Source organism: Propithecus coquereli, unplaced genomic scaffold, assembly GCF_000956105.1.
Source record: "Propithecus coquereli isolate 6110/MARCELLA unplaced genomic scaffold, Pcoq_1.0 Scaffold10, whole genome shotgun sequence".
In the NCBI taxonomy this organism is placed as follows: Eukaryota; Metazoa; Chordata; class Mammalia; order Primates; family Indriidae; genus Propithecus; species Propithecus coquereli.
In genome coordinates this window covers 1,017,245-1,043,566 of record NW_012133858.1, presented here as the reverse complement: position 1 = coordinate 1,043,566, position 26,322 = coordinate 1,017,245, and the positions used below count along the sequence as shown (strand labels likewise).

Below are 26,322 nucleotides of genomic sequence, written 5' to 3'. Positions count from 1 at the left end.
TGGACTCACAAGCCTTCCCCAACAAGACTCCAGTCTCCCCATTCTCATCGCCCTGTTTTCCAAGGACTGACATAGATTACAGAGGGGCAGGGGAACTACTCATGGTTCTTTTTAGGCTTTTAAAATTAAAGGCAACTAGAGCCAGGAGATGGGTGTTTCCGCACTAGGAAAAGGTTAGGCTATCTACAAATACTTGTTGGTTAAATGAAGAACTAGGGAGCATAATGTTTGGGTTGGACGAGACTTTGTGTGGCATCTCCATGGAAAGTGGGACCTGTCTTGCTTGATATCCTGCAACTTACGGAAAGCAGTGAAATATCGTCTGCTTAAGACGGGTCTTATGCTGCAATGTGCAGTGATTTCTTAATACCTTCCCTCAAAATGAAAGAAAGTGGTAGAGAAATCTTTTTTAAAAATTATGATAGCAGAATAGAAAGCATTTCTGTTTAGTTTGCCTAGAATCAAAACACCAACATAAGCATTTGCATGACACTTGGGCTCACAAAATGGAAGAATTTTCTGACCCTGTCCTTAAAGAAAAAACAAACAACCCTCTAGAGACTATTTCTTTAAAAAATATGTGATGAAATCCAGAAGGTACTTTTATCTCATAACACCCATACCAGAAGATTAATCTCTGCTCGGTGTCTTGTTCTGGTTGGGAATACATTTGAGGCAAGCTTTGGAATCCTCTCTAGTTGGAACATCTGTTCCACAGTTGTTAATGTTTGTTTGGTATTGCCCAAAAGAAAGCGGTGGAAGGGAAGAATTTTTAACAATGAGTCCCAAGATAGACTAGACCAGCAGCATCGCTTATTTTGAAAAGGCATTTTTTGGGAGCAATCTGACCTGTATGTTAAAAAAAAATGGGCAAGTTGTTGGACCAAGAGATGGATGTCCATCTAATACTGGAATGTAGTTTAGCTTGTTTTCACCACTTCTCAAAATTTTTCCCACAAATATTTGTTCATTGAATTATTACTGCATTCCACACTAGCAGAACTTAGTTTTTGAATTTTTAGATATTTGAATGTTTAAATACACATAATCATAAGTGAGACACTGATTCTAAACTATTAAATTAGAAGTATGCAAGAATAAAAAAGCTCTAGCTGTCTTAGATAAAAAGCCTAAGTAAAATATGTAAATATATCATTTGTGAATTTCTGCCTTCACCAAGAAAAGAGAGAACTGTCACTTCATTAGGCTCCATCAAACTGGATTAAATTAGTTGATCAGGAAGTAAAATATCTCCTTAATTTGTTAACTAAGGTGATGTTCAAGAAAAATCAACCTGACCTGCATTTGCAGAGTAGAAAATTTACATTTAAGGCAAAACTCAAATTATTAGATGATGTTTTTAAGAAGATCAGAGTACAACCCCTCTGTCCATAATGCTATCTTTGAATTATTCATATTACACATTCAAGAGTTCCAATGGAGATAATTTATATAGATTCTGAATTTCACCTGAGGAAAAACCATTGAGACCTAGCATTTGACAACTCTGTAGAAACAGCTGGGTTTAGTTCCAAAGCTCCAAAATTAAATTGAAATAGGGAAAGATCCTAATCCCTCAGACCATCTGTTCAAGGAAAAGTGAAAGAAATCATGACAGAGTCTTCAGCTGGGGGAACAACAATGAGCTCTTAACTGAAGTCTGTAAGTCTCTTTCCAATTCACTATTCCAGGTAGTTCTCACAAAGCCTTTTTAGGTCTATCAAAGCAATTATTTTTATACTCATATTACAGATAAGGAAACTGAGGCTTAGTGAAGAATCCTAGTCAATGTCACACCAGGATTTCCATCTAGTTGACCACTTCAAAAATTCTAAAGTTACATTGTACTTTCCTGTACCGTCTTCCAAGTCCATCCTTTCTTCCTACCTTCCTTCCTTTCTTTTTCCCTCTCCTTTCTTCTTTCTTCCCTTTCCTCACGCATTAATTAGGATGCATCTGTAGTGGCAGAGATTATTTTATGTTGCTAGTGTTCACGTAAGAAACATTTACAGCTGGGCGCTGTGGCTCATGCCTGTAATCCTAGCACTTTGGGAGGCTGAAGTGGGAGGATCACTTGAGGCCAGGAATTCGAGACCAGCCTGGGAAACACAGAGAGACCCCGTCTCTACAAAAAAAAAACAGAAAAAATTAGCCAGGTGTGGTGGTGCATGCATTTAGTTCTAGCTTCTCTGGAGGCTGAGGAGGCAGGATTGCTAGAGCCCCGGAGTTCAAGGCTGCAGTGAGCTATGATTATGCTACTGCACTCCAGCTTGGATGACACAGAGAGAACCTGTCCCTTAAAAAAAAAAAAAATTTATACCCATAGTGGCAGAAAGGCTAAGAACTCGTCATAGAAATCTGGAGCAGTGGCATTCATACCAGCTTTTCAACTCTGCCTTATTTCTTTACTGTTACTATTGAAAATATAAACTTCACATATCACACAAAGCATAAAACAGTACATAACATATCTGTACCCATTTTTGCCAAAGAAAAATGCACATGACTTTGCCTGTGTATTCTGCCAGCTCTCTAGGAAACATCTTATCCAAAACAAACCAAAACAAAACACCTGGACTGCCCAGAGGAAAGGTTCCAGAGCAAGCCTAAGGGTGACAGATCCCAGAAAGGAGGTATTAGTGAGGTCAGGTAGAGCAAGGAGAGGAGGGCACGGGAGATAAATGGTTGGCTGGGTGGGTGACCCTCAGACACAAAAGAAGTTTTGCTGATGTGCAGATTCAAACAGCAGTGGTTTGCAACTTATTTTTTTAAGCATGATATATGCTTTGTTCAGATGAATTTCACCCCGAAGCATAAAACAAATAGCACTGAAGAAGCAGAGCTCTCTAGCTGAAGCAGAGTGGGCCCCTAGAACCTTCCCTCCAGGCCCCTCTGGTGGCTCCTGCAATGGGAAAACCATAGCACAGACTTAAGGTTATTTGTACTTGAGTATCCCTTAAAATAAGCAGGCAAACCCAATTTCTTAGGATTAAAGTATGGGCCCCACAGCAACTATTTCACCAAGGAGCCCTAAGTCAAGCCCACTCCAACTCTCGGGTTTCAGAGAGAAGAGGAAGATGGCCAGGGATTCCTCTTTCCTGGAAACCTGATTACTAACCTTCAACACGGAGTTTACTCTCAGCAGGGCAGGGGTGTGAAAATAGAAGGTTTGGCTTCCTAGGGAAATGGCTGGGGGTTGTTGGATTGTTGTGGGCTGTGTGAAGTTTATCTAGTCCTAAAATAACAGCTCTGTTTAGAGAAAGTTACTCTGAAACACATATCCTGAAGTACTGCACTGAGAATTTGATCATACTTTATATTCCTTTAGCAATTCACTATTCTCAAAGCACACTATACTTGTGACCATTATCTCGTGAGAGCCCCATCTCATGAGGCAAGCTGGACAGGCATCATTATCCCATTTTACAGATGAGGAAGCTGAGGCTCAGAAAGATGAAGAGAATCCCACAAGGTGACATGACTAATACATAGTTCTTCTAATTCCTGTCTAGAGCTTTAAACATGAACGCTATGTACATAGACCTTGCATCCTAGTGCAGTATTAAGTAATGGCCACATATTCGGCATGACCAGCTCTGTGTCCTTCCGGAATATCAGTGTCCTCATTACATAGCAGGTGTAATAATTACCTACCTCATCTATTTCACAGAACTTTGAAGAACAAATGAGATAATTTGGTAAAAGTACTCTGTAACATGCCATCCGAGAGTTACTCTTCTCCCTTCCCCATCCTCAACATTTTGGCAGGTTCTCTGTCCTTCTATTAACTTGGAACTCACTTTTATAAACCAAATAAAATTTGTTTCACACTCTCTATTGGTACTGTGCAAGCCTCTTACTATTGTCAGCTGCTGGCTGGCAGCTAGAGCGGCCAGCTAATCATGCTTTTGCACCAAACCGAAGCTCTTTACTTCCCTGTGTCAGAGATTTGAGGATGTACTGCCCAAGGTTTCTAAGGCTGCTTTGTCCCCAGCCCCAGCAGTGGCCATAAGGACTGTGGGTCAGGGGGATGTCCCAGGGAGGGCCTTAAGGGATGTGGGTGGGGGAGAAGCTGGGTATCTGTGGAGTCTTCACAGGCCACAGTCTTGTCTTCTCCTTGGCAGGATCAGAACCTGAATTTGGCAAGTTCATCGGAAGGTGATCTGTGCTCTGCAGCTAAGTTCAGAGGGGATGACTTTGTAAAGTCACATGGCCATTTAATCATATTTCTTAGGAGTTCAAAATTGGGTTTGGGCTTTTTACAGATGTGGGCCTCATTGAGGAGAGCAAGCTACAGATGGCAAAACTTGATGAAAACAAAATCGGAGTAAAGACAGTTGTAATTATTTAGGAAATATATATGCTCTTACAAAATGAAAATAACCTTGTTGCTTTTTCGAAGTATAAACATTATACATGTTCATTGTTTCAAAGAAAAATTCAGACAATACAGCAAAACAGCAGTATATGCAGAAAAGTGTCCATCCAGAGAAAGCTATTGTCAATGTTTTTGAAATCAGACATAATGTTTTTTCTTACATACATAGTTACTAAAATGGAATTGTACTCTACAGGCTCTTTTGTAAACTTTTTAACTTAATATGTTCTTGGACATCTTCCTATGCCTCTAAATATATGTCAGCCTTTTAACTAGTTGCAGCATGAAGGACATCTTTCTCAAGCTGTGAGGTAGTCTTACGGATCCTCCTCTTCTAAAGGCACCACCGTCTGAGCCTCCTCCCACGCTCTCAAGGATCCCCGGTGCTGGACGGTTCTGAGAAACACACTCTCTGTTATTTCTGACCAACACCAACAGGCAGCCGGAGCACGCCGCTGGCCAGCCGACCCTTCTCAGGCCAATTACTTCACTTTCCAGAGCCTCAGGTTGTCCGTGTGTTAAATGAAAGGTTTGAGTAGAGATTTTCTAAGATTCTTTCAGCTCTAAAATGACATATTAGTTCCTAGTCCGTCTATCTCTGCGTTTACCTTGGCACAGGACAATCCCGGCACGCTGTGAAAGGGGGTCTCACAGGGAACCCCAGCCATGCACCTGGACGATGTGCTTGAAGACCCTGCAGACCGTCCGCTGGTAGCGGATGGTTGGAGCCGGCAGGGCTGGGGGACACAGCCCTGGAAGAGGCTTGTGTTAGGAATCGGCTCTGCTGATTTCCTTTCAGTACAGCAGAGGGGATGCGACAAGGAGGCCTCGCATTCACAGCTTATCAGCAAATACAGCCTTTGGGGTCGTTTGGCTCTTGCGAAACACAGTGTCTGAACTGCGGGATGATTGCGGTATTTGTTTTCTGTTTTAAAAGTCCTTTTGTATATATTACCTCATCTAATTCTCATCCCTCTCTTTTAGATGAAGAAATTGAGGTTTGGAGTGTGTCGATTTGCCTAAGACCAGAGGATGATTATTTGTGGAATGAAGACTCAACCCTAAGCACCACCAGCGTGTTCCTCCTCCACCTCCACAGTTTCCACGCTGGATACACTCAGACACGTGACGGACGCACACACATGTGCACAGCACTCATACAGAACATACTCCTCCACCCCCTCTCACCACTACACAGACCCAAGACAGCGGTGCCCTTGTCTGAATCCAGCCACCCTGTCCACACATACTCGTGAGTACTATGCTGGGCAGTCGGGATAAAATGATGAACCGGGAGGCATGGTTCCTGATCTAACAGAGTTGACCATCTGGAGTCTAGGACGAGGCAGGGATAGGGTGGGGTGAGGGTGTTGCACTCAGTGTGACAAAAGCAGTGTTGAGGACGGGCAAGGTAAGAGGGAAGCACACAGAAAGGGTACCTACCCTTCCCCAGGGCAGCGGGGAAGGCATCCTGGAGGAAGAGACACCCAAGCTGAGATTGGAAAGACGGGCTGGAGTTGGCAAGGCCAGGGTGCAGTTAACTGGAGAGCTGGGGAGAGTGTTCTACACAGAGAAAGAAGCATGTATGAAAACTTGGAGGCCAGAGGAGCATGGCACTTTTGAGGAACTACAAGAAGTACAGTGTGGCCAGGGGTAAGGCTCAGGTGGGGAGGTGCTGCCCACTGAGGCCGCAGAGGAGGCGCGCGTGTGAGTGTGAAGGGCTGGGGAGCCTTGTTGGTGTTGGTGGAGTTGGTGTTTGTCTTGAGGGTATTGGAACGCTATTGAAAGGCTTAGTGAGTGACACTGGTGACAAGCTCTTATCGAGACATTCTCCTTTCTGCCCATTGTAAGAATCTGTGGGTATAACTGTTTTCTGATCTTAAGTATACTCTGGCTATAGTTTCTGCAAAAATACAGATGTTCAACCTCAGGACACCTTTCCAGTTTAGGCTGCCACCTCCGTTCCACCTGCTTTTGCCACTCTTCCTAGGTCTCTGTGGCCTGTGCCAGGTTGGCTTGGACAACCACTGTGACCAAGATGCATGGATATGACAGTGCGTGGGCCAAACAGCTTCTAATTGTTCCCGCCCTCAGCCTCAGCCTTACCCCAGGGCTTAAACTCCAGCTGTCCAGCTGACAGAATATCAACTGACCAGACAGCATCCCTCATGAATACTGGAAAACAAGGTTAAACTATAATTAGAAGTATGTGGGCCAGCAAATTCTACCCTCATCATAAGCACAGAGAAGCTATATTAATATTCAATAAGTTATCGATAATAGAAATAATCAATGAAAATGATGCATGGCTCATACAACATATTCAATAAATACTTATCAATTGAACAATATTGAGACAATAAGAGAACTCTTATAGGAACTTGTAAAAAGGGAAAAATTCATACATAAAGCTAAAAAAATTATGGTATTTTTATAAATAAATTATATTAAATAAATTATATTTTTTAAATAAGAAGTATGTATATTTGCTTGCATATGCACAGAATATCTATGGAAAGATTTCCAAGAAAATTAACACTAATTGTTTCTAGAGAGAGAAACAGGGGGGCTTGGATAAGAGGAAGTTTTTTTTTTTTTTGCTATAACCTTCGGAAACTTTTACATTTTAAACCACAGGAATGTGATATCTGATTCAAAAAATAATTAACACACAAAAAAAACCATCCCTTCAGAGGAATCCTATGCAGTGATTAAAAAGAATGAAATCAAATTATAATTTCAAAAATGGATAGTTCTCCAAGGTCTGCTGTCATTTGAAAACAGCATATTTCAGAACATATGTATGATATAACTTTATTTTTGTGGCAAAAAATAAAGAAAATAATTGGGTACGTGTATGTTTTAGCATATGCACAGAGGCAGGTCTCTGTGCCGTCCGGTGGAGCAGCCACTAGCCATGTGTGCTATGTACATTTAAATTAATTAAAATTCAAAATTCAGTTCCTCAGTAGCACCAGCCACACCCAAGTGCTCAAACGCTGTACGTGGCTAGTGGCTGCCACACTGGGCAGAGGAGACGGTGCACATTTCCATCACTGCAGAAAGTTCTACTGGACCGAACTGGTTGAGATGAATCCGCCCAGACTGGTAACTGACCAATAGGGGTACAAGGATGTGGGAAGATGTACTTCATAAATCTCCATATTGTTTGGATTTTTCTTTTTTGCAATTACTTTTGCAATTTTACAAAAGAAAAGGATGGTTTGCCCCCATGGCAGGTGTCTTGTCCTTATTAAGATCACATCCTGCATTTTTCTGATGACCCCTGACATCCCACACAGGAGTCCAGGAAGGCATGGCCAGGTGCTGCCAGAGGAGACGTTCCAGCGAGGGGGTAATGGAGACAGTCCCTGTCCAGAGCGAACACCAGCCTGGGAGGGTCCCCTTGGGCTGTGGTTGACTATCATGCCCAATCTCATTCCCTTCTGGCCTGTGTTTTTCAGTCACTTGGGACAAAAATGATTTGAGCATCTACCAACTGGAGAAGCAGAAGCTGAATTATTTTTCATCCTTGGAGCTCTGGTATCTGGTGGGGACAGGATGGGCACTGGGAGGGCCATCTCCAAGGGACCCGAAGGTCTCCCAGAAGACAGGGGCCTGGGAGGGTGGGAGAGGATACGGCTCCTGGGGAGGACAGCCATCCTGGCGCGATGGGATGCAGGGCTAAGTTCAAAATGCCATCTTGGGGTCAAATTGGCAAGGATGGTGGAGCTGATGTCTGCTCCATGGTTTCTCAAACTGGAGCAATGACAAAGGTGAAGAGAAAGCTGGAAGAAAAGGAGATGGGATGGAGTAGAAGCATCCCCAGGAAGCAGGTGGGAAGGAACATCACAAAGTTTTCAACTCAAATGAAACTTGGATTTGAAATGTTAAACATCCTTCTGGTTATCATCCACAAGACAGAATGAAATGAAATTTCCTAAGACTATAAATAAATGGAACATACTTTGAAACTCTGGTTTATAGTTGCTCTGGGCACCTCATTTACCCTCCACCTGAAGGAAGTTTATTCCTCCACTAGGATTCAGTTTTTTCTCAACAGCAACAATAAAAACAGTGAAAAAGACGTAATAGCTTTAAATGTGGCTCTTTTGAGAGTCCTCTTCCTTTTTCAATCTGGAATTTAAATGGACACATTTGTCTTCACCACTGTTTTCTCTGGAAGGTTTAGAATGGTTCCTCAATAAGCCATTTGTCACTATAAACATAGTCCAGGCAGGTAAGTGCCTTCCCCCTTGTTCTCCTTTGAGAATATTGACCCTGCCATACTGTTTTATACCTCTGCACCTTTACTTATGCTGTTGCCTCTGCCTGGAATATCTTCCCTTCAGGCCGAGACCACTCAGATTCCACTCCTCTTATAAGATGCAACTCCTCTGAGTCAGAATTGATGTCATCTACTTCCTATTGCGGTTTGCGTGAGAACCAGCTGAGGATGTGTCCGTCTCCTGCAGGGGACTGTGAGCCCCCACGGGGACAGACAATGCCTGTTCAGCCCTGTGTCCCTGCTGACCCAGTGTCTAGTCAGTGGTGGTGTTAGGTGTCCATCTCTGCCTCCACTCCCACGATCACCGCCCTATTCCCTTCAGTCAAGTGAGTGCTATCCAGTGAGCCAACCACGTGCTGTGGGGAAAAAAAGTTGTGGTAGGTTGAGTAATGGCCCCCCAAAAAGGTCCACATCCTTCTTCCTGGAATCTGCGAATGTTGCCTTATATGGCAAAAGGGATTTTACAGATGTGATTGAGTTAAAGATCTTGAGACGGGGAGATTATCTTGGATTAGCTGAGTGGCCCTGATGTAATCACAGGGTCCTTATAGGAGAGAGGTAGGAGATCAGAGGAGCAGGCGATGTGAAGATGAGAGCCAAGACACCAAAGGCAATGTGGGGGGGGCCATGAATCGAGGAATAAGGACGGCCTCTAGAAGCTGGAAATGCCAAGGATTTTCCCTGAGAGCCTCCAGAAAGGAACATGCCTGGCAGATATCTGATACACACATGAACAGAGAATGGCCCCAGTCTTCCAGGAGCTCATTTTCTTTTTACTCAAGGGAGTAAACAGTGACAGTGGTTGGAAGTGAGAGGCAATGAAGGGCTACACCAAAGTAGAAACACTGGGGACGGGGACGAGTGGTCAGCTGGGGGATCTACCTGCGTTGAAATGGACAGGAGGGACAGGAAGCCGGAGGCAGAGGGCGGGGAGCGTAGGCTCTCAGTTCTGTCCTCGTTCATTGACCACCTCTGCCTTGATCTCAACATCTCACCAGCCCGCCCACCTCATCTGAGTGTCTATCCTTCAAAATGATCTTTATCCCTTTAAAAAGCCCAGTTCATTCCAATTTAGGCTGGGAAAAAGGAAGCTGATTAGACTGATTCCCACTGAGATGAAAACAACTGATAGTGCCTTTAATCTCCCCAGGCATGGGAGCATTTACAACAAGACATTACCTAACTCAAAGGGCTCCGTCTCTGACTGGTGGTTCTCTAAACCGTATCACTAAGGCAAGAACTCCACGGCGGGCAAATCTCTTGGTTAAGAATGTTTTCTGGGTTCTGAATCGCCTTTCTTGCATACCACCAGCTGACCACAGAATGTTCTTGTGTCATCTCTGGCCTCTCTCCTGGAAGCTCTTCCAGGTCAAGTCCCTGAGCAGTTTGTTCTTTTGCCCCCTGAGGGCTGAGCCTGGGGCTTCCTGTGTGACCAGCACATTCAGTTACCTGATGTTATCAATTGTTCTCTAGCTGCTTCTCAGGTGAATACCTGTGTGCTTGACTAGAGGGCAAGTTAGGAAGGGACCGTGTAGTGCGATGGAAGGAGATGCCGGCTTTGCCAAGTACCAGCTATGTGGTCTTGGGCACATCACTTTAGTTCTCTGAGGCTCAATTTTCTCATCTCATTAGTAATCCCTGCCTCCTAGGGCTGTTGTCAGAGACACACGAGTTAACATTTGTACAGGGCCTGGCAGGAGGCAGGTTCTCAATAAATGAGAGCCATGATTCCAGCACTTCTGTGGCTCCCTCAGCAGCCAACGGGGCTGAACGCACAATACTGTCAAGGAGCGGAACCTTACAGCTTTCCGTCTGCGAACTGTAGAATCGTTCAGTAGAGTGACATGTTCTCCACAGACCCAGACATTACAGGGCTTTTTGTTTGTCCATTTTGTTTCAAGGATTCTGAAGTGGAATCTAAGGAGTGTTTCTAGCAGTGTACCGAACTGGATTTAAAAAATCACATATTCACCAAAGTTTGGGGATTGGGGAAGACCTCAAAGGTCGTCGAGTACAGATAATTTACCCAGTGCAACACCTTCCTGGAGGGTGGTAAGCAGTGCATTTCACAGATGCCCACACCCTAATCCCTGGAACGCGTAAATAAATATGTTACCTTCTCTGCAAAAGGACTTTGCAGGTGTGGTTAGGTTAAGGACCTTAAGATGGGGATAGTACCCTGCCTTATATAAGCAGGCCCAATCTAATCACATAGGTCCTTAAAAGTGGAAAACCTTCCCCAGCTGTGGTAAGGAGACATGATTCCGGAAGAATGGTCAGAGAGATGCAATGCTGCTAGCTTTCAAGGTGGATAGGGAGAGGAAGGGGCCATGAGCCAAGGAATGTGGGTGGCTTCTAGAAGCTGGAAAAGGCAAGGAAATGGATTCCCCCCGGAGCCTCCAGAAAAAAATACAGTCTTTCTAGCACCTTGATTTTAGTGGGACCCGTGTTGGATTTCTAACTTATAGAACTGTAAGATAAAAGATTTGTGTTGTTTTAAGCCATTAAACTTGTGCTAATTTGATATAACAGCAATAGGAAACTAATACAAGGGGCAACAAACATAAAAGCCCAGAGGCCAGCACGGTCATGTCAATAATTGAAGCAGCTTTTACTTGTCTATAATAAACATATTCAGCAACTTCTCCTGTCTTCTGCAGCATGTTACAGTCCTTCACTATTCCGATCACCTTCCTAAATGTACTTATATGTAGAAGTTTCCATCTGAAAATGGAGCACTGGGAACAATACAACACTCCGTCCATGGCTCCACGCCTAAAGAGTGCAGTATGGACTCTGTGATCTCTAGGCCCTGCTTCTGTTCCTACAGCCTAAAATTAAGTATTTTTTGCAGTCAATTCATGCTTCAATTCACTCTCAAACCAGGTTTACCTCATTCAGTCAACTTTCAAAATGCAATTGTGGGGCAAATAAGTAGGCATATATGAAATGTCATATGGCCCCACAAAACCCCAGACCTTACACGGTTTCATCATTGGTGGGAACGGGCTCATTTTCCAGATTTATAACTATCCTCCTGAAAAGCAGATGGAAACTAGAAGGCTGGATGGCTATCACTATGATTACAGCCTTTTACCATGACCCTTTTTTTTTCTTTTTGGTTTTGTTTTTAGGTTATTTTCTTTTTCTTTTTTTTGTTTTTTTGAGACAGAGTCTCACTGTGTTGCCTGGGCTAGAGTGCCGTGGCGTCAGCCTAGCTCACAGCAACCTCGAACTCCTGGGCTCAAGCGATCCTCCTGCCTCAGCCTCCCAAGTAGCTAGGACTACAGGCATGTGCCACCATGCCCGGCTAATTTTTTCTATATATTTTTAGTTGTCCAATTAATTTCTTTCTATTTTTAGTAGAGACGGGTTCTCACTCTTGCTCAGGCTGGTCTCGAACTCCTGAGCTCAAACAATCCGCCCGCCTCAGCCTCCCAGAGAGCTAGGATTACAGGCGTGAGCCACCGCACCCGGCCATTATTTCTTTCTCTAATTACTAAAGAAATGTAAAATTTAGAAAGTTTGCCACATTCCCACCCCAGATATATTTATCAACAGATAAGAATCTTAAAACTAGCATTTCTATGCATCTAACCAAAGAAAATAAATAATTGTGTGTATATAAGAGAATTTTTTTTTTAAAGAAGCCCCTAGGGGTATATGGGACCCTTCAAACATTCATTCTCAGCTCTCTCAACTTCCACGTCCCGAGCATAACTCAGAAACCACACTCTGAGCAAAAAGGCTGAAACGGGAAGATTTCCAATCACTAAGGAAATGAGAACCATAGTTAACACTTGTGGAAGGTTTACTAATTCCAGACAGTGCACCAGTTCCTTTAATTCTCATAAGGACCCTCTGTGGTATGTGCCATTATCATCATAGCCCCCACTTTACAGATGAGGAGACTGAGGCACAGAGAGGTTTGATAGCTTATCCATGGTCATGAACCTAGCGTGTGGTAGGGCTGGGATTTGAACCAAAGCAATCTATCAGCCAAAAAAAAAAAAAAGCTACATGCTTAACTACCTTGCAGTACTGCTTCTCAGAGGAGAGGTTAATTGACTTTCCTACACTGCATCTATTAAGGCAGGAAAACAAACCAGCAGACTTTACTTTTTTCTAAAAATAAGGATTGAAACAAAGCAGCTTTATGAAAAATTCAATGAATCAAGACACCCTATTCCCATAATAATTTTAAAAGACTTTTTTTCTGATTTAAAAAGTAAAAATACATGTTCACTGTTGAAATTTTGGGCAATATAAAAAGTATAACGAGGAAAATAAAAATCACGTGGTTTCACTTAGCTGCTTCTATGTGCCAAGTCAATGTTTCTCAAAGTGAGATCAGGAGGCCAAGGATAACAGACTATCCTGGAGCACATCTTAAAAATGTGGATTTCCACCCCAGACCTGCAAAAGCAGAATCTTTGAAGGACAGTACCTTAGAATCCTAACATGCAGCAGCACTTCACAGCTTGCAGCCCTGTAAACTGTAGAACCCATTCAGTAGAATCACATGTTCTCCATGGACTCAGACACTATAGGACCTATGCAAACACTCATTTGAAAACTTTTATCAGATGTTCATTTTGTTTCAAGCAGTCTGAAATGGAATTTAAAGACTATTTCTAATAGTATACTAAATTTGACTAATATTTGTTTAATTTTAAAATTAAATTTTAGAAGTAAAAATTAGACTTTTAGTCATTCTTATGTCCAATAAAGTTTGAGAATCGCTGCCCAAGGCTTGATAAGAGAGGTCCAGAATTCTCGGATCCAGAAATCAAAACTCATACTGTCCCCAGAGAACACCCCTTCCATTCTAAAACCAAATTGTCTTTAGGGGCAGTAAGAAAAGGGGAACTGAGGAAACCAAGCCCCATTTGGAAGGCAAGCTTAGGATGGGAGAAAACAGGGCCTTTGTAGATTACTCGAAGGGTATATCCTGGTCTCCAGCTACAGGCTCTGTGCCTAGGTCAGCTATCACTTTAATGTAGCCTCAGAGGGCTCCAAGCAGGGTTTATGTCCTCAGCTCTGAGCCTGATTCAGAGACCTGCGTATTTAGCTTTGCTTCTTCAGAAAGCAAAATGGCTCCTCTCCATTAATACCAGGCCCATGTTCTAGCTATTAGCCAAACAAAGGATTTTCCAAATATGGAACCAAAAAAAGCATGTGCACTTTGAAGGCCACAATAAAGCTCAAATAGCTAAAACTTATTAAAAAGAAAGCCAACAATTGATGCCAAAAGCGTGAGTCCTTAACAGAACAGCAAGACAAAAGCCAGAAAGAGGAACAAAAATATGCATTGTAGGGGAGGGGCCGGCAGGGAGGTGTGGATTTATATGGAAGAGCTGACATCATTGTTTCCCAATAATACTCAGCATGCAGGAAACAGATGGGAAAGAAGTGGTGGAAGGGGCTACTTATGGTAACAGGGCACGCTCTCGGTTTAGAATCCTGCCATTTGGAAACTAAATGTTTTACTTTGAAAAACTAAGGATGGGAACTCGATTGCCAGAAGTTCTATTAAAGTCTAACTAAATCCTGCTGAACTTACCATCTTAGACATGCATGGTGAAATGCAGCTCTACATATCAGACCCTGCTTCACTGCCAGCATAGTGTGGCTGGTTGGATCCAGAGCAGACAAAGCCATGAAGAGGAATTTAACATTGGACAGACATGAATGGAGTCCTGCTTCTCCCACTTCCTGGCTGGGTGACTTTAGGCAAGTCGATTAACCTCTCTGAGTTGGTCCTCATTTATAAAATGGGGACAAAACAGAACTTTCCACATACACACGATGAAAAGAGGTCAAGGTTGGGCATTTATGTCCTACATCTAGATTTAATCAAGAAGTATAATTAGGATGTCAGCATCATTTTTAAAAGTTTTATTTTAACATAATTCTCTGTTCTTCTGTGCCTAGGCAGGACACAGAAATAGCCACAACCAGCCAAACCAATGGCTAATCTTGTTATCAGCAGCTGCTCTGCCCCCTCCTGAGGGTAGGTTCACTCCTCTGCCACTGAAGACAGGTTTCTGTCGCCCCAGCCAGGGTCTCCTCCTACTCCCCAGTCCCGGTCACTATAAGTCACCTTCAGCTACCTTTCCCAGAGTTTAAGCCTCTTCTCCCCCAGGGTGCAGGAGGGTGTGACCAGTTCCAAGTGTCAGGCAAAACCACGTGGTTTCTTGCCTCTAGAAACCAACCACTCCATCGTCCCATAGCTCCGTCATAACTCACAGTCAGATGATGTTTGTTTTATCCTTTTATTGATTTTTCTCCCGCTACAAATAACCCACTCTGTCTGCTAGTTCTCCTTCCCTTGGCTACCTCACATGTGCACACCCCCTGCTTGTGTGTCCTCTACAGCACTCATGCCATTCTTCTTTGTACTTCTTTTAGTCGTTTTCCATTTTACGAATCCTCTAGGCCGATAGCAACTTGAGAGCAATGTCTAGCACATTAGAGTCCCATTAAATACTCGTTGCATTGAATTAAAAGCCCCACACAAATATAGTTTCTGATTAAAAACATGAAAAGAACCAGGAAAAGAAATATGCAGAATCACATGAATTAGCTTAATTGCTTCCACAAAGACTATGGATTTATTTATGATTTGCTAGAATTCTAGCCTATGTCGAGCTATTTGCTAGTGTCTGTAACAGTGAGAGCTGGTATATGTTGCTTTTCGGAGGGAGGAGGAGCGACATTCACCCCTCTCTCTCCAGGGGTGGTGGGAAGGGGGCCTGCCAAAAGCATTCTGGGCCAGCATCAGGCCATGGGCGTGGTACCAGGGCCTGGTATGCATCAGCCAAGCTTGGACTAGAACAAAGAGTGCCTGAGACTCGATCCCAGAAACTTAGTTGGTTCTGGGGCCCCGCCAAGAATGTGGTTCATACCAAGGAATGACTGGTGAGGCACTAGCAAAAGGCAGCATTTCTGGGGAGTTCTGTGCAAAGCCTGGGTTGGTTTCTATCCAGGAGCAGCTATTTACCCCCATGGGGACCATTAAACAATCGAATTCTTGATAATCCAGCACATCAGCAATGTCTCTTGTCCTGAGCTTCCAGAGGGCTCTAACACTGGTTTTCTGAAGGAGGAAATAGGCTGAATCAATCAACTGCTGTGTTTTCACCATGGGACTCACCCAAAGAGAAGCACAGTGAGCTGCCGCATACGACCTGCCTTCAGCAGAACTTACCATCTACAGGCATACACACAGCCAGTTAGAGAACAGAACAGCAGGCAGAAGGAGATCAAATTGGCTGCCTCTGACCCTAAGGCAGTGGGTGCTCCAAGAAGGGAAGAGGATTGTGGCTGCAGTGGGAAGGGAGGGATCTGGGAGGAAAAGGTGGGGGCTGGTTGGACTTGAAAGCTGGTAGGTGGCTGGCATGGTGGCTCACACCTGTAATCCTGGCACTCTGGGAGGCTGAGGTGGGAGGATCACTTAAGTTCTGGCATGCGAGACCAGCCTGAGCAAGAGGGAGACCCCACTTCTACAAAAAATAGAAAATTTATCAGGGCGTGGTGGCACGCAACTGTAGTATCAGCTACCTGGAAGGCTGAAGCAAGAGGATCACTTGAGCCCAAGAGTTTGCAGTTGCAGTGAGCTATGATTGTTACTGAAAATTCAGCCCTTGTCCCCAAGGCAGCATCAGGAGGAAGAGGACAAATAGTTTGAGGAGAAGGAAAGAGGAGTTTATTAATTTGCCAGCAAATGAAGGGGTTGGCAGATTCAGTCTCAAAGTACCAATGTCTTGTTTTTGAGCAGAGTTTTTAAGCGTTCTGATTAACCCCATAATCCCATCTTCATCTAAGACAATCTCGTGACCTTCACCTGGATAATTCCCTTGACCCATCTCCTGTGGCAAACAAAGAACAATGGACATTCTCCTGCTCTTCTCAAACATTGGCCTGAGGCACGGATTTAGGATTTGGTTCTCAAAAAGGGTGAGGGGGTTTTGAAGAGACAGGAAACATTTTTACCCTTTTTCAGGCCATTTCCTCTGTTATACGATAATGCCACTGTACTCTAGCCAGGGCAACAAACTGAGACTGTCTCCAAAAAGAAAAAAAGCTGGTAGGTTTTAGGTGTGTGCAAAAAGCTCCTGGCAGAGGGTAAATTGCTATGCAAATGTCAACTGTTAAATTATGACTCTTAATAGTCTAGGATGATGGAAAAACAAAGCAAAGGGAGAAAGACCATTTTTCATAGGTTTTTTTTGGGGGGGGGCAAAACTGTAAAGTTAATGCCAAATTATGAAATATGCTATTCTGGGAGATGTGATTTGTGCCTAAGACTGTGGTATTGTAAGTCAGACAGATGTGCATTTAAATCCTGCCTTTCTCATTTCTACAATCCCAGGAAATGATTTAACCTCTTGGACCTCAGTTTTCTCCTCTGTAAAATGGAGATAAAAATGCCCAATTCTTTAAGATGTTGAAAATATTACTTTGTAAGCATAAAGTGATTGGCACATAGTAAGCAATCAACACAGGTAATAGCTCTTACTGCCAATAGTAAGAGCTAAAAATAACAAGTTCTGATTTGGGACTTAGACTTCATTCCTGGATCCTTTCTCTCCTTCCACAAGACCTCCTCTTCCTCCTTCTCCCTTCAATCATCCAGCAGCCTGATGTTGGCATATTTCCCTATCAAAATTTGCTCTTAGAAAAAAATCTAGTGCTAGTATATGTTTTCCTCTGAACTGCAATCACCCTGTTTGCTCCCAGGGGTTCTTTATTTTAAGCCTCAGTTAAAATCATATCCTGGGGGTAAGACTAGAGGGATGGGGTGCTATCCAGACTTTTGAAGTTCCAGCAGGCTGTGGCTCTGCCTCAATTAGTACCTGAGGCCAGCCCTTTGAGGAAGAAACACCAAGATCAGCTCAACTTAAGTGCAGCAGTTGTGTTTGGCCATAGAGAGAAATAGCTCAGAGAATTGGGTGGGAGATGCACTCATAAGCAAAAAGAAAATTAATTGGAAGTGTGAGAATAAGTGGAAAAATTCCACATTGGCTTAAATACATGACAAGCAACGTGTGGGGAAAAAATTAGCTCCAAGTTCCTGGGACTCAAGACTAGTCTGGAGGAGCCACTAGAACGGGGTGGAGTCTTGGGGCCCAGAGGCCAGGGTGGGCAGGCAGCGCAGCCTGAGTCGTCTGTTCTGGAGGGAGTGAGCAACAGGCAGCCCCAACCAGAAAAGCCTATCACTACTTTGTTGCAGAATATTTAGCTACAATATCTAATGGCAAAGGAGGTGGGTGGGATGACAGTTCTCATGCCCAGAGTCCTGGAAGGTTCACTCCATCCGCTTCTTCCACCCACCACTGCAGAGCCACACAGGCAGCCACAACAAAAAGAAACCTTTCTGCAGGGAGGTGATTCCCCGGAACAAACAGTCCCCAGCAAGGGCTTCAGAACTGTCTTGGTCAGTCAACTTCTGGAATGCAGAATGTGTTCCCCCTTACCCCTTATCACAGAAAAGGCTCCCAGCTAGCCCACAGATGCCTAATGGACTGGGGGAGGGCGGATGAAAGGAATGCATCAAAAACTATAGCGCTAACAGCATTGGAGAGCTTGGCCACCATTTACATACAGCATCATCTGTGGGAAAATGTGTTCCTAGTTTTAACATATTTCTCTGTCCCAGCATAGGAGCAGCCTCCAGCACCCACCTCGAGCAGATGGTTCTTTGGGCTCCAGGGTAGGGCTGGGTGACAGGGGAGTGGGCTTCTTTAGCAGTCCCAATGCCTGGGCCTCCTGAGACTGGAAGGCATCTGCTTGCCTGCCAGTGGGGGAGGACAGGCGAGGAGGAAGGGTGAGGCTGTCCCTGTGGTCAAGGGGCTCTTGGCAGAGGTCTAAAGAGTGGGCAGGAAGGAGGCCGGTGGGGAGGTAGCAGTAGCTGTTTCTATTCTCTGTGTGGGTTGTCATTGCCAGACTATACAGAGTAAAGTTACAGCTCGGCTGCAAGTTATCCAGTCAGTTTGCTCCAGGTTTAGAGCCTTACTTCTCTCCTTTCAGTTCTTGCTGTTTTTCACTCTGGGAGCCCAGACGCAGGTATGCTTCTCTAAACTCAAGCCCATGAGGTTGCTGTTCTACCTGCACAAGCTCCCCACCTAAGACCTGACTTCTCCTTCAGTTCCTGTGGGTCTGGCAGTGGCTGGCTGCGTCTTTTCCAGGTCTTTCAAGGGCCCTTTAGTTTCAGGTTGACACTTTGCCCCTGCAACACTGTACGTGATGATCCACTCCACAGTGACTCCAGGAAACCCCTGCATGAACTGGCCTCTCCACTCAGTGGGGCAAGCAGCCTGCTCCCTGTTCCTTTCCAGGACTGATTCACACCATCTAACCGTACATTCACTCATTTCATTGGAGGCTCATTCGTTCTGTCGTGTTTGGTAGGCTGACAGGCGAGGAGGAGTTCAGAGTCTCATAACAATAGCTACGCTTATAGTTTACCATGTGCATGCCTCTGCTAAGTGCTTTACCCATATGAACTCGTTTATTTTCTTGTCGATCCTATTATTTCCATTTCATGAGTGAGGAAACTGATACCTAGAGAGGGTAAGTCACTTGCTCCAGGATCACTTAGCTGGGAGCAAGCAAAGTTGGGATTCTATCCCAGGCAGTAAGGTTCCAGAACTCTTAATTAGAACCCCCAGCAGAGGCACTTGACTTGCGAGGATCAGGGAAAGTTTCCAGAACCTCAAAGGTGAGACTGAAAGGATGAGGAATTAACTGGGGAAGGTGTGATAACGATATGCCAGGCAAGATGCTAGGAAGGAAACAACTAAGCCAAAGAGAAAAGCCCTGCCTTCATTCTCCATTCAAGGTTAAATCTTATCTTGAACAGAAAAATATTTACCTTCTTTGCTAAGACTTTGCTCCTGTTTATGTTTGAGTATCACATCTATTTAATTGGAGATCAAAGCTTTCACATTTTCTCCTTCAACTTTCCCTTCAGCTACGACGGCTAACTTCAAAGCTTAATTGGTCCATTAGCTTCTCAAAGTTTGTTCACATCCCTTAGACTGTAAGTTGCTTGAGTCTGGAGCCCATCCTTCTCTCCTTTCCATAGTATGTAGCACAGTACCTTAATAAATACCAGTCAAATAAATGAATAAACGAAGTGAGAGAATCATTTAGCCTCAGAAATGTAGAACAGCTACATCAAAAGGTTCCCATTGGCTGGGCACGGTGCTTCACAACAAAAATCCCAGCACTTTGGGAGGCTGAGGTGGGAGGATCATTTGAGGCCAGGTGTTTGAGACCAGCCTGGGCAATGCATTGAGATGTTGGTCTCTACCAAAAAAAAAAAAAAAATTAGCCGGGCGTGGTGGCAACTGCCTGTACTCCCAGTTACTTGGAAGGCTGAGATAGGAACATCACTTGAGCCCAGGAGTTTGAGGTTACCCTGTCTTAAATAAATGAATAAATAAATAAATAAATGAAAGTTCCCATCACCTTATCCTTGTCCTTTGAAATATTGGGGCTTACTCTCATCAAGCTAAAAACTGTATTTGTAATGGGCATTTATTTATTTTTTATGAATCTTCTGTCATTCCTTAAATCAAATATACACATTAAATGTTAATATAAATATGTGTGTTTTATATATATATATATATATATATATATATATGCACACACACATATACATTTTTTTTCAGCCTAGTAAGAACTAGGAAAAAATTTCCAGGAATAAAAAGACAGACTTATCAAATATTCAGAGGGCGCATTCTGAATGGCCAAGGCTGCTTATCTGGGAGAAAATGGTCTGTAACCCATGCACTGCAGGCAGTGGCTCTCTACCCTGCTTACATATCAAAATCATCTAGGAGAGATTCTGATTTCATTAGTCTGAGAGGGGGCCTAAGCATCAGCATTTTTTTTTTTTCCTGAACACTCTCCAAGTGGTTCTAATGTGTGGCCATCATGAGAGCCACTGGGCCAGAGGAATATCACTTTTTACTAGAGAATGGGAAAATGAACATAAAGATTGCTCAGAAGGGTGAGAAACTCCTCAGCTTTTAGAGTAGGGCCAAAGCAGGGGAAGAAGGTAGTTTTTCCTATGATATTCTCTTACTTGTCCCTTGGCTCCTGGCCCCAGCATCTTCAAGCTCTACTGGAAGACCCAGAAGGCTTGGCTCACAGGGCAGAGGTAGGAAATGACCACGGACACACTCTGGCCTCTCAGGGCTTCACCCACAACCTCCCAACCACAGGTGACAACATGATGTGGTTTTTATCACACAGCTGCAAGCAAAGGCCTTCATATTCAGTGGTTAAGAAGAAGAAAAAGAAAGCTATACTATTTTCAGCATCTGCAGTAAGGAAAGGATGATCTTCTCCCTCTATTCCAGACAGGAAGAGAAAGTTTGCTGGTTCCCAGGGGAAAGCTGGAGGTTGGGGGCAGTAGCCACAGTGTCAGAGGGAAAGTGAAAGAGGCTGTGCCCAAGTCTGCCAGGAGCCACTTCATGCCATTTGTGGGTGTTCTTACCAGGCTGGAGAAAAGTGGTCAAAGAAGGAGGAAACTGGCCCTTCATTTCAGGCTTCTGTGCAGCTGGGGGTGATCAGAGTAGGGTCTGACATTGGCATCTATGTGGATGCCTGCACAGATTATACAGATGGGGTGTGTGTGTGTGTGTGTGTTTCTAAGAAAAAGTGTTTCTGTTTTTCATCAGCTTCCCAAAGATTAAGGATGACAACTGGCCCCGAGCAATGTCCACTCTAAACTGAACACCTATTTGTAATCCACACACCTCGCCTTGTCAGATTTGTCCAACTGAGCCTCGGCAAATTACGGAAGCATATGACATTTGTTCTTTGTGCTCAGCCTCTGCCTGCCCAGAGCTGCCCCTCAGGCACGTAGCTTCCCCATTTTCAGATGACCTGAGCACAGCTAATTATCATCAGCTTTGCCCACTGCAGCTCAGGACTCTCCTTCCCTGACCAAGCGCAGGGGCTCCCTTTGCTTCCCTATATCTCTGTTCTTCCCTTCTGCCCTTGTGCTCCCAGACCTGACTATTTTTCCCTGTCTCAATCCAGGTTCATTGACCTCCAAAGATCAGCAACCATGAAGTCAGTCTTGAGCGGCTGTCCCCAGCCTCCTGGCTCCCAGTTTCCACACTGACTTGTCACCCTCAGCATTCCGGGCTGATCTTCCAAGGTGAATGGCAAAGGAGCAGTGCCCAGTTCAGCTTTTCCTCCTGGGGGCACAGTCCAGGCCTTGTCTATTAACCAATACATGTTTTAGAACATCCATGAGGAAGCTACATTATTTTAGATAAAATCATTAGCACTGACTTTGGTTATTGATGCTACACTATAACAAAAATAAGAAAAATACTATCCAACTAGTTTCAGCAGTGGGAAAAAAGATCCTAATTACTCTTATAAGTAATAATAATAAGCTGCTTATTATGCAAGCCTAATTTCCATGTACCGCAATAACAGTATCTGGATCATTAAGTGGGTCAGTTGCCTTTCATTTCAAAGCTGAACTCTATTCAGGTATGTTCAGCCTTGAAAGTTTGCTGATCCTATAGTAGGGCTGTCTGTTTTCAATTCAAAGGAAAAAATTCATTAGAAGAGAATGTTGGCTTAAACATGGAAGCCAGGGAGGGGAGAGGAGCCTAACAAGCCAGGAAGGGCCCTCTGCATCCTTCATGATCAACCGTGTGACCTTAGATAGGTCAGTTTGCTTTACTGGACTTCCTTTCCTCCTTCCCAGGTTGGGGAGCTCTGGCTGCTCATTTCCCACTTTTTCTTTAGGCAGTAGTCCCCTTCCTTTTTTTTTCCTAAATGAAACATATGCAGAAACCAAAACTATAAAACAAGTGAAAGAACAACTGCTTAAGGCTGCCTTCGAAGTATCTTCACAGAACCCTGGGGTTCCAGCTCACCCTATGATCTATAAGTTTGTAAGAATGGGGGCAGAGCTGGCAAGTGCACCTACACCACCTATGCACCTCACAGCTTTGCAGGAAGGGCCCAGAATACACCCCCATGGTGCAAGGTGGCATCCTAGGAGCATTCCTAGGGGCCTGAAAGCTAACCTGAAGGCCCCTGCATCAGCAGATGGCGGGAAACATTTCATTCTGAATTTCTGATGGTAGCGGTTAAGATGCATATTTAGAGTTCTCTCACATTCAAAAACGCTCGATCCAAGTGATTTTATTTCAAATCCACCTCTCCAGAGTGTCAGTGAGGATTCAATGAATTGACTCAGTTAAGCTTTGATTTCAAAAGAGGCAGTTTTGAAACCTGTGGTTCCCTAGGCTCTAAAGTACTAGGCCATTTGTCCTTATGACACAGCAGACTCTGAACTCGAGAATACCACAGGAATATCACACCACTGCAAATTACTAGGTGGTGCTGAGTCTTCAAAAAAAGGAAGCGAAACAAAAGCATTGCACTGGTTTTGAGATGCATATTTGATATGGACTAATCAAAGAGTTTTTGAGATTATTTTCCTGGAGACAGCGTTATTCTGTGCAGTTGCACAGCACTTAAGATTTCCCCTGTGTTGTATATATCTATGTATAAACACAGGGGCTGGGTCATATAGTGGGCTATTTTCTCTCTCACTGAAGCTTCTAAAGACAAGGCCTTTTTGTCATGGTAAGTGGAGGGCCAGTCAACCTTACAAAAGGAATCATTTAATGCTCAATTTTCCAACTTTCTTATGATTAAAAACTTCTAAGCTCAAATGCTGTTATTGTATTCCAGATTGTTTTCTTTCTCCCTTCCCCAACAAATGTTTAAATTGTCTCTATTCCGCCAGATTCCTTTTTTTTTCTTTCAATCTGTCCTGGAAAACAGAGAAGCTCTCCTTTTCTCTCACTTACCCTAAACTATTTTAAAATCGGGGCCCTCTGACCTTTCTCACAACACGCTTCTTGTCTGCCACACCAAATGTTAATCTGAAAGCCAAGAAGAGGTAAAGGATCTGGGGGCGTTGAGGGAAGGGGCAGGGGCAGGGGCAGGGGAGGTGTTATATATTTGGCATCAGCTCAGAAATTCAGAAAATGTTTGTGCAGCCACCCAGTTAGGAACCCCCTCCCCAACTGCCTTCTAGCACATTGATAAAAAAAGATGTGAGCGGATGAAATTGGAGAGCCCAGGAGGGACAGCTAAGGCAGTGGTGATTATGTGCCCAGGGAAGCCCACGATCGCCATCCCACATGTCCACCCCTCACCCCTCCCTTCCGACATCCAAAGTTTAGGATTGGGACCTCTGCGGCTTCCACCTCACCCCCAGGGGTGGCCGGTTAAACTTGTAGCAGCACCGCCCATGAACGGCTTGTGTGAGACTGACACAGACTCAGCCTCTGCACGTCGGGAGGGCAGTGCTGTGCTCCTTAAGAAGCGTATATGTTCTCTAAGAAAAAAAAGAAAGCACACTGAGCGCACAGGCCTGGAATACATTAGCTGGTGAAATGAATCTAACACAACCCAAGAGAGTCCATCTCTCCCTCAAACAAAAAGAAGGGGGAAAAGGCGAAGAGTGCACTTTACCATCCTGTCCCGAGCTTTCCAGATACTCCGTCAGGTCACAGCCAAACGCACTGGCGGCTCCCTTTCGTTTCAGCTTCTGCTTGGCACCCTTGTTCTTCATGAGTTAGTCCCGAAGAGGCTGCCCCTCCGTGTCGCCCTCCCCTCTGCTTGGCACCGCGCGTAGGATGGTCTCCCGGCTTAGATCACTGGCTGCCCCGCGGCTCTGGGGGCCGCATCGGCGAACGCAGGAACTCGGGCGGGGCCCGCGCAGGGAGCCCGTGGGGTGCGGGCGGGCGCGGGCCGGGTGCGGGCGGGCGCGGGGCTCCGGCGCGCGACGCAGCCGGCAGAGCCCGAGATCCCCCCGCGCTCCTCCGGGGCCGCCGTGCCGCAGGCCGTGCAGAGCTGGCGGCCGCGGGCCGGCTGGCTTGGGAGTGTCACTTCCTCGCTCGAAGTCCCAGGGACTTTCACAGGCTCCTGCGGTGCCTTCGGGTGTTTTTCTCCGCTTCGGAGGCAGGGCGAGCTCCCCTCTCCGCCTTCCTCGGTGCCCGCAGAGGACGCGAGCGCGGGGAAAGACGCCGCGGCGACGGGCGAGGGACAGCCCGGGGGCTGCGAGAGTCCTCCGCCCGGGGCCCGCGGTCTCGGCTTCAGACGGCTCCGGTAAAGCGAAAAACCAGCATCCTGTCCCCCTTGCCCGCCCTCACGCTGTCCTTTTTTCCTGTCTTACAAATCCGAGGATCATCCAGCTCAGGAAACGCTGGAAGGAAGTTAGCTCGGGAGGGGGCGGAGGGTGGAAATTTTTGGCAGCTCCGTGCTTGTGTGTGCGGAGCCGGAGGAAGTAGGTGGGTGGGTTGAGGAGTGCGGGGTGGGGAGAGATCGCGCTCTCCTGAGAGCCGTCCTGCGACTCGCGAGCCGGCCCCGCGCAGCCCGAGGAGATCGCCGCTCTCCGAGGGGTCCGCCGCCAGCCGCCGCTTCCTGCCGCGCCAGCGCGGTCCCGGGGGCGGGCGGAGGTGCGCGGGCTTTCTGCGGCGGGTGCTGGATGGGGCGTGCAGACACTCTGCCCTGGTTTTAGCCCATTGTCATCATGTCTTTGACACTTTCTATTTCGGTGCCCGCCTTTCTCCTTCACAAACACTTAGAGGAATGACAGGAACAAAGACGGGACTCCGCGGACAGACCTGACAGGCGGTGGTTCTGCTCTGGCCACTCCCATCCCTCCCCGCCGGTCCACGTACCCCAACCCCGGCCCTCTGCCTCCCACGCCGAGGTGAGGATGCCCTCGGGCGAAGGGAGGCTGCCTGTAACCACTACCCAGGAAATCAGATTTCTGGTTACAGATTCAAGTTGTCGCTCGCTCTCTCTCTCTCTCTCTCTCTCTCTCTCTCTCTCTCTCTCTCTCTCTCACACACACGCATTATTGCAAAGTTTGCTAAATGGAAGTGATTTGGGAGGGGAAAAGCCAGGATTTAAGGTGCCTATGGATATTCTAGCATGAAGTGGAGAAAGCAGTCTCCCCGATTGTTTCATAATTTGTCTCAATTTGTTTCAGGAGGGCATGTTTTTTCTTCTCCAGTTAGATTTGAAATTCCTTGACTTCTGTGTACTCAGCACACAGTAAGCACTCAAATTCTTGTGATTTAACTATTTGAGGATTAGATGAAACTTCCTGTATAAATTCAAAACCGTATATAGGCTTGAAGGGTAGGGACATTCATACAGCTCAGATCACTGTCAAGACCTTTATGTGTAGCATTTGAGTTACTGAATCCCTTTATACTCACTTATCTCCCGATGTATCACCACAACGTAGGGAGATAAGTGAGAATGGGCTTTGACCTTTGGCCTTTTCTCTGTCAGAGGTCACAACTTGATCGCCAGCCTGCCACATCTGGCCTATAGACGTGTTTGGTTTGGCACACACCATGCTCTAAAATATTTTAAAATTAGTAGCCGACATTAAAGAGTTAAGAGTTTTCACATGAGAGATCTGAATTTCTGCCCTCTCTTTCAGAAATGGAAGATCTGGTTACACCACAAGTGCATTCCCATATGGCAAAGACCACTGATGCCAAGCTGTGACAGCCCCCTTGGAGGCACCCACTTTAGAGAGATGAGCTTTGCAGTTTTGCAGCCCCCACAGCCTGGCTTC

The 26,322-nt window shown here is 45.2% G+C and overlaps 1 protein-coding gene across 1 annotated transcript in view; it reads right to left on the bottom strand.

Annotated features, from left to right (window-relative positions):
- The window catches only part of ARHGAP31 (Rho GTPase activating protein 31), a 114,124-nt gene extending 89,713 nt beyond the window's left edge, over positions 1-24,411 (bottom strand). Inside the window, exon 1 of the mRNA XM_012642616.1 lies at positions 24,198-24,411. Coding sequence (XP_012498070.1) covers positions 24,198-24,297 — 100 coding nt within the window. The 5' untranslated portion in view covers positions 24,298-24,411. The remainder of the gene's footprint in view (positions 1-24,197) is intronic.
- Between the last annotated feature and the right edge of the window lie 1,911 nt (positions 24,412-26,322).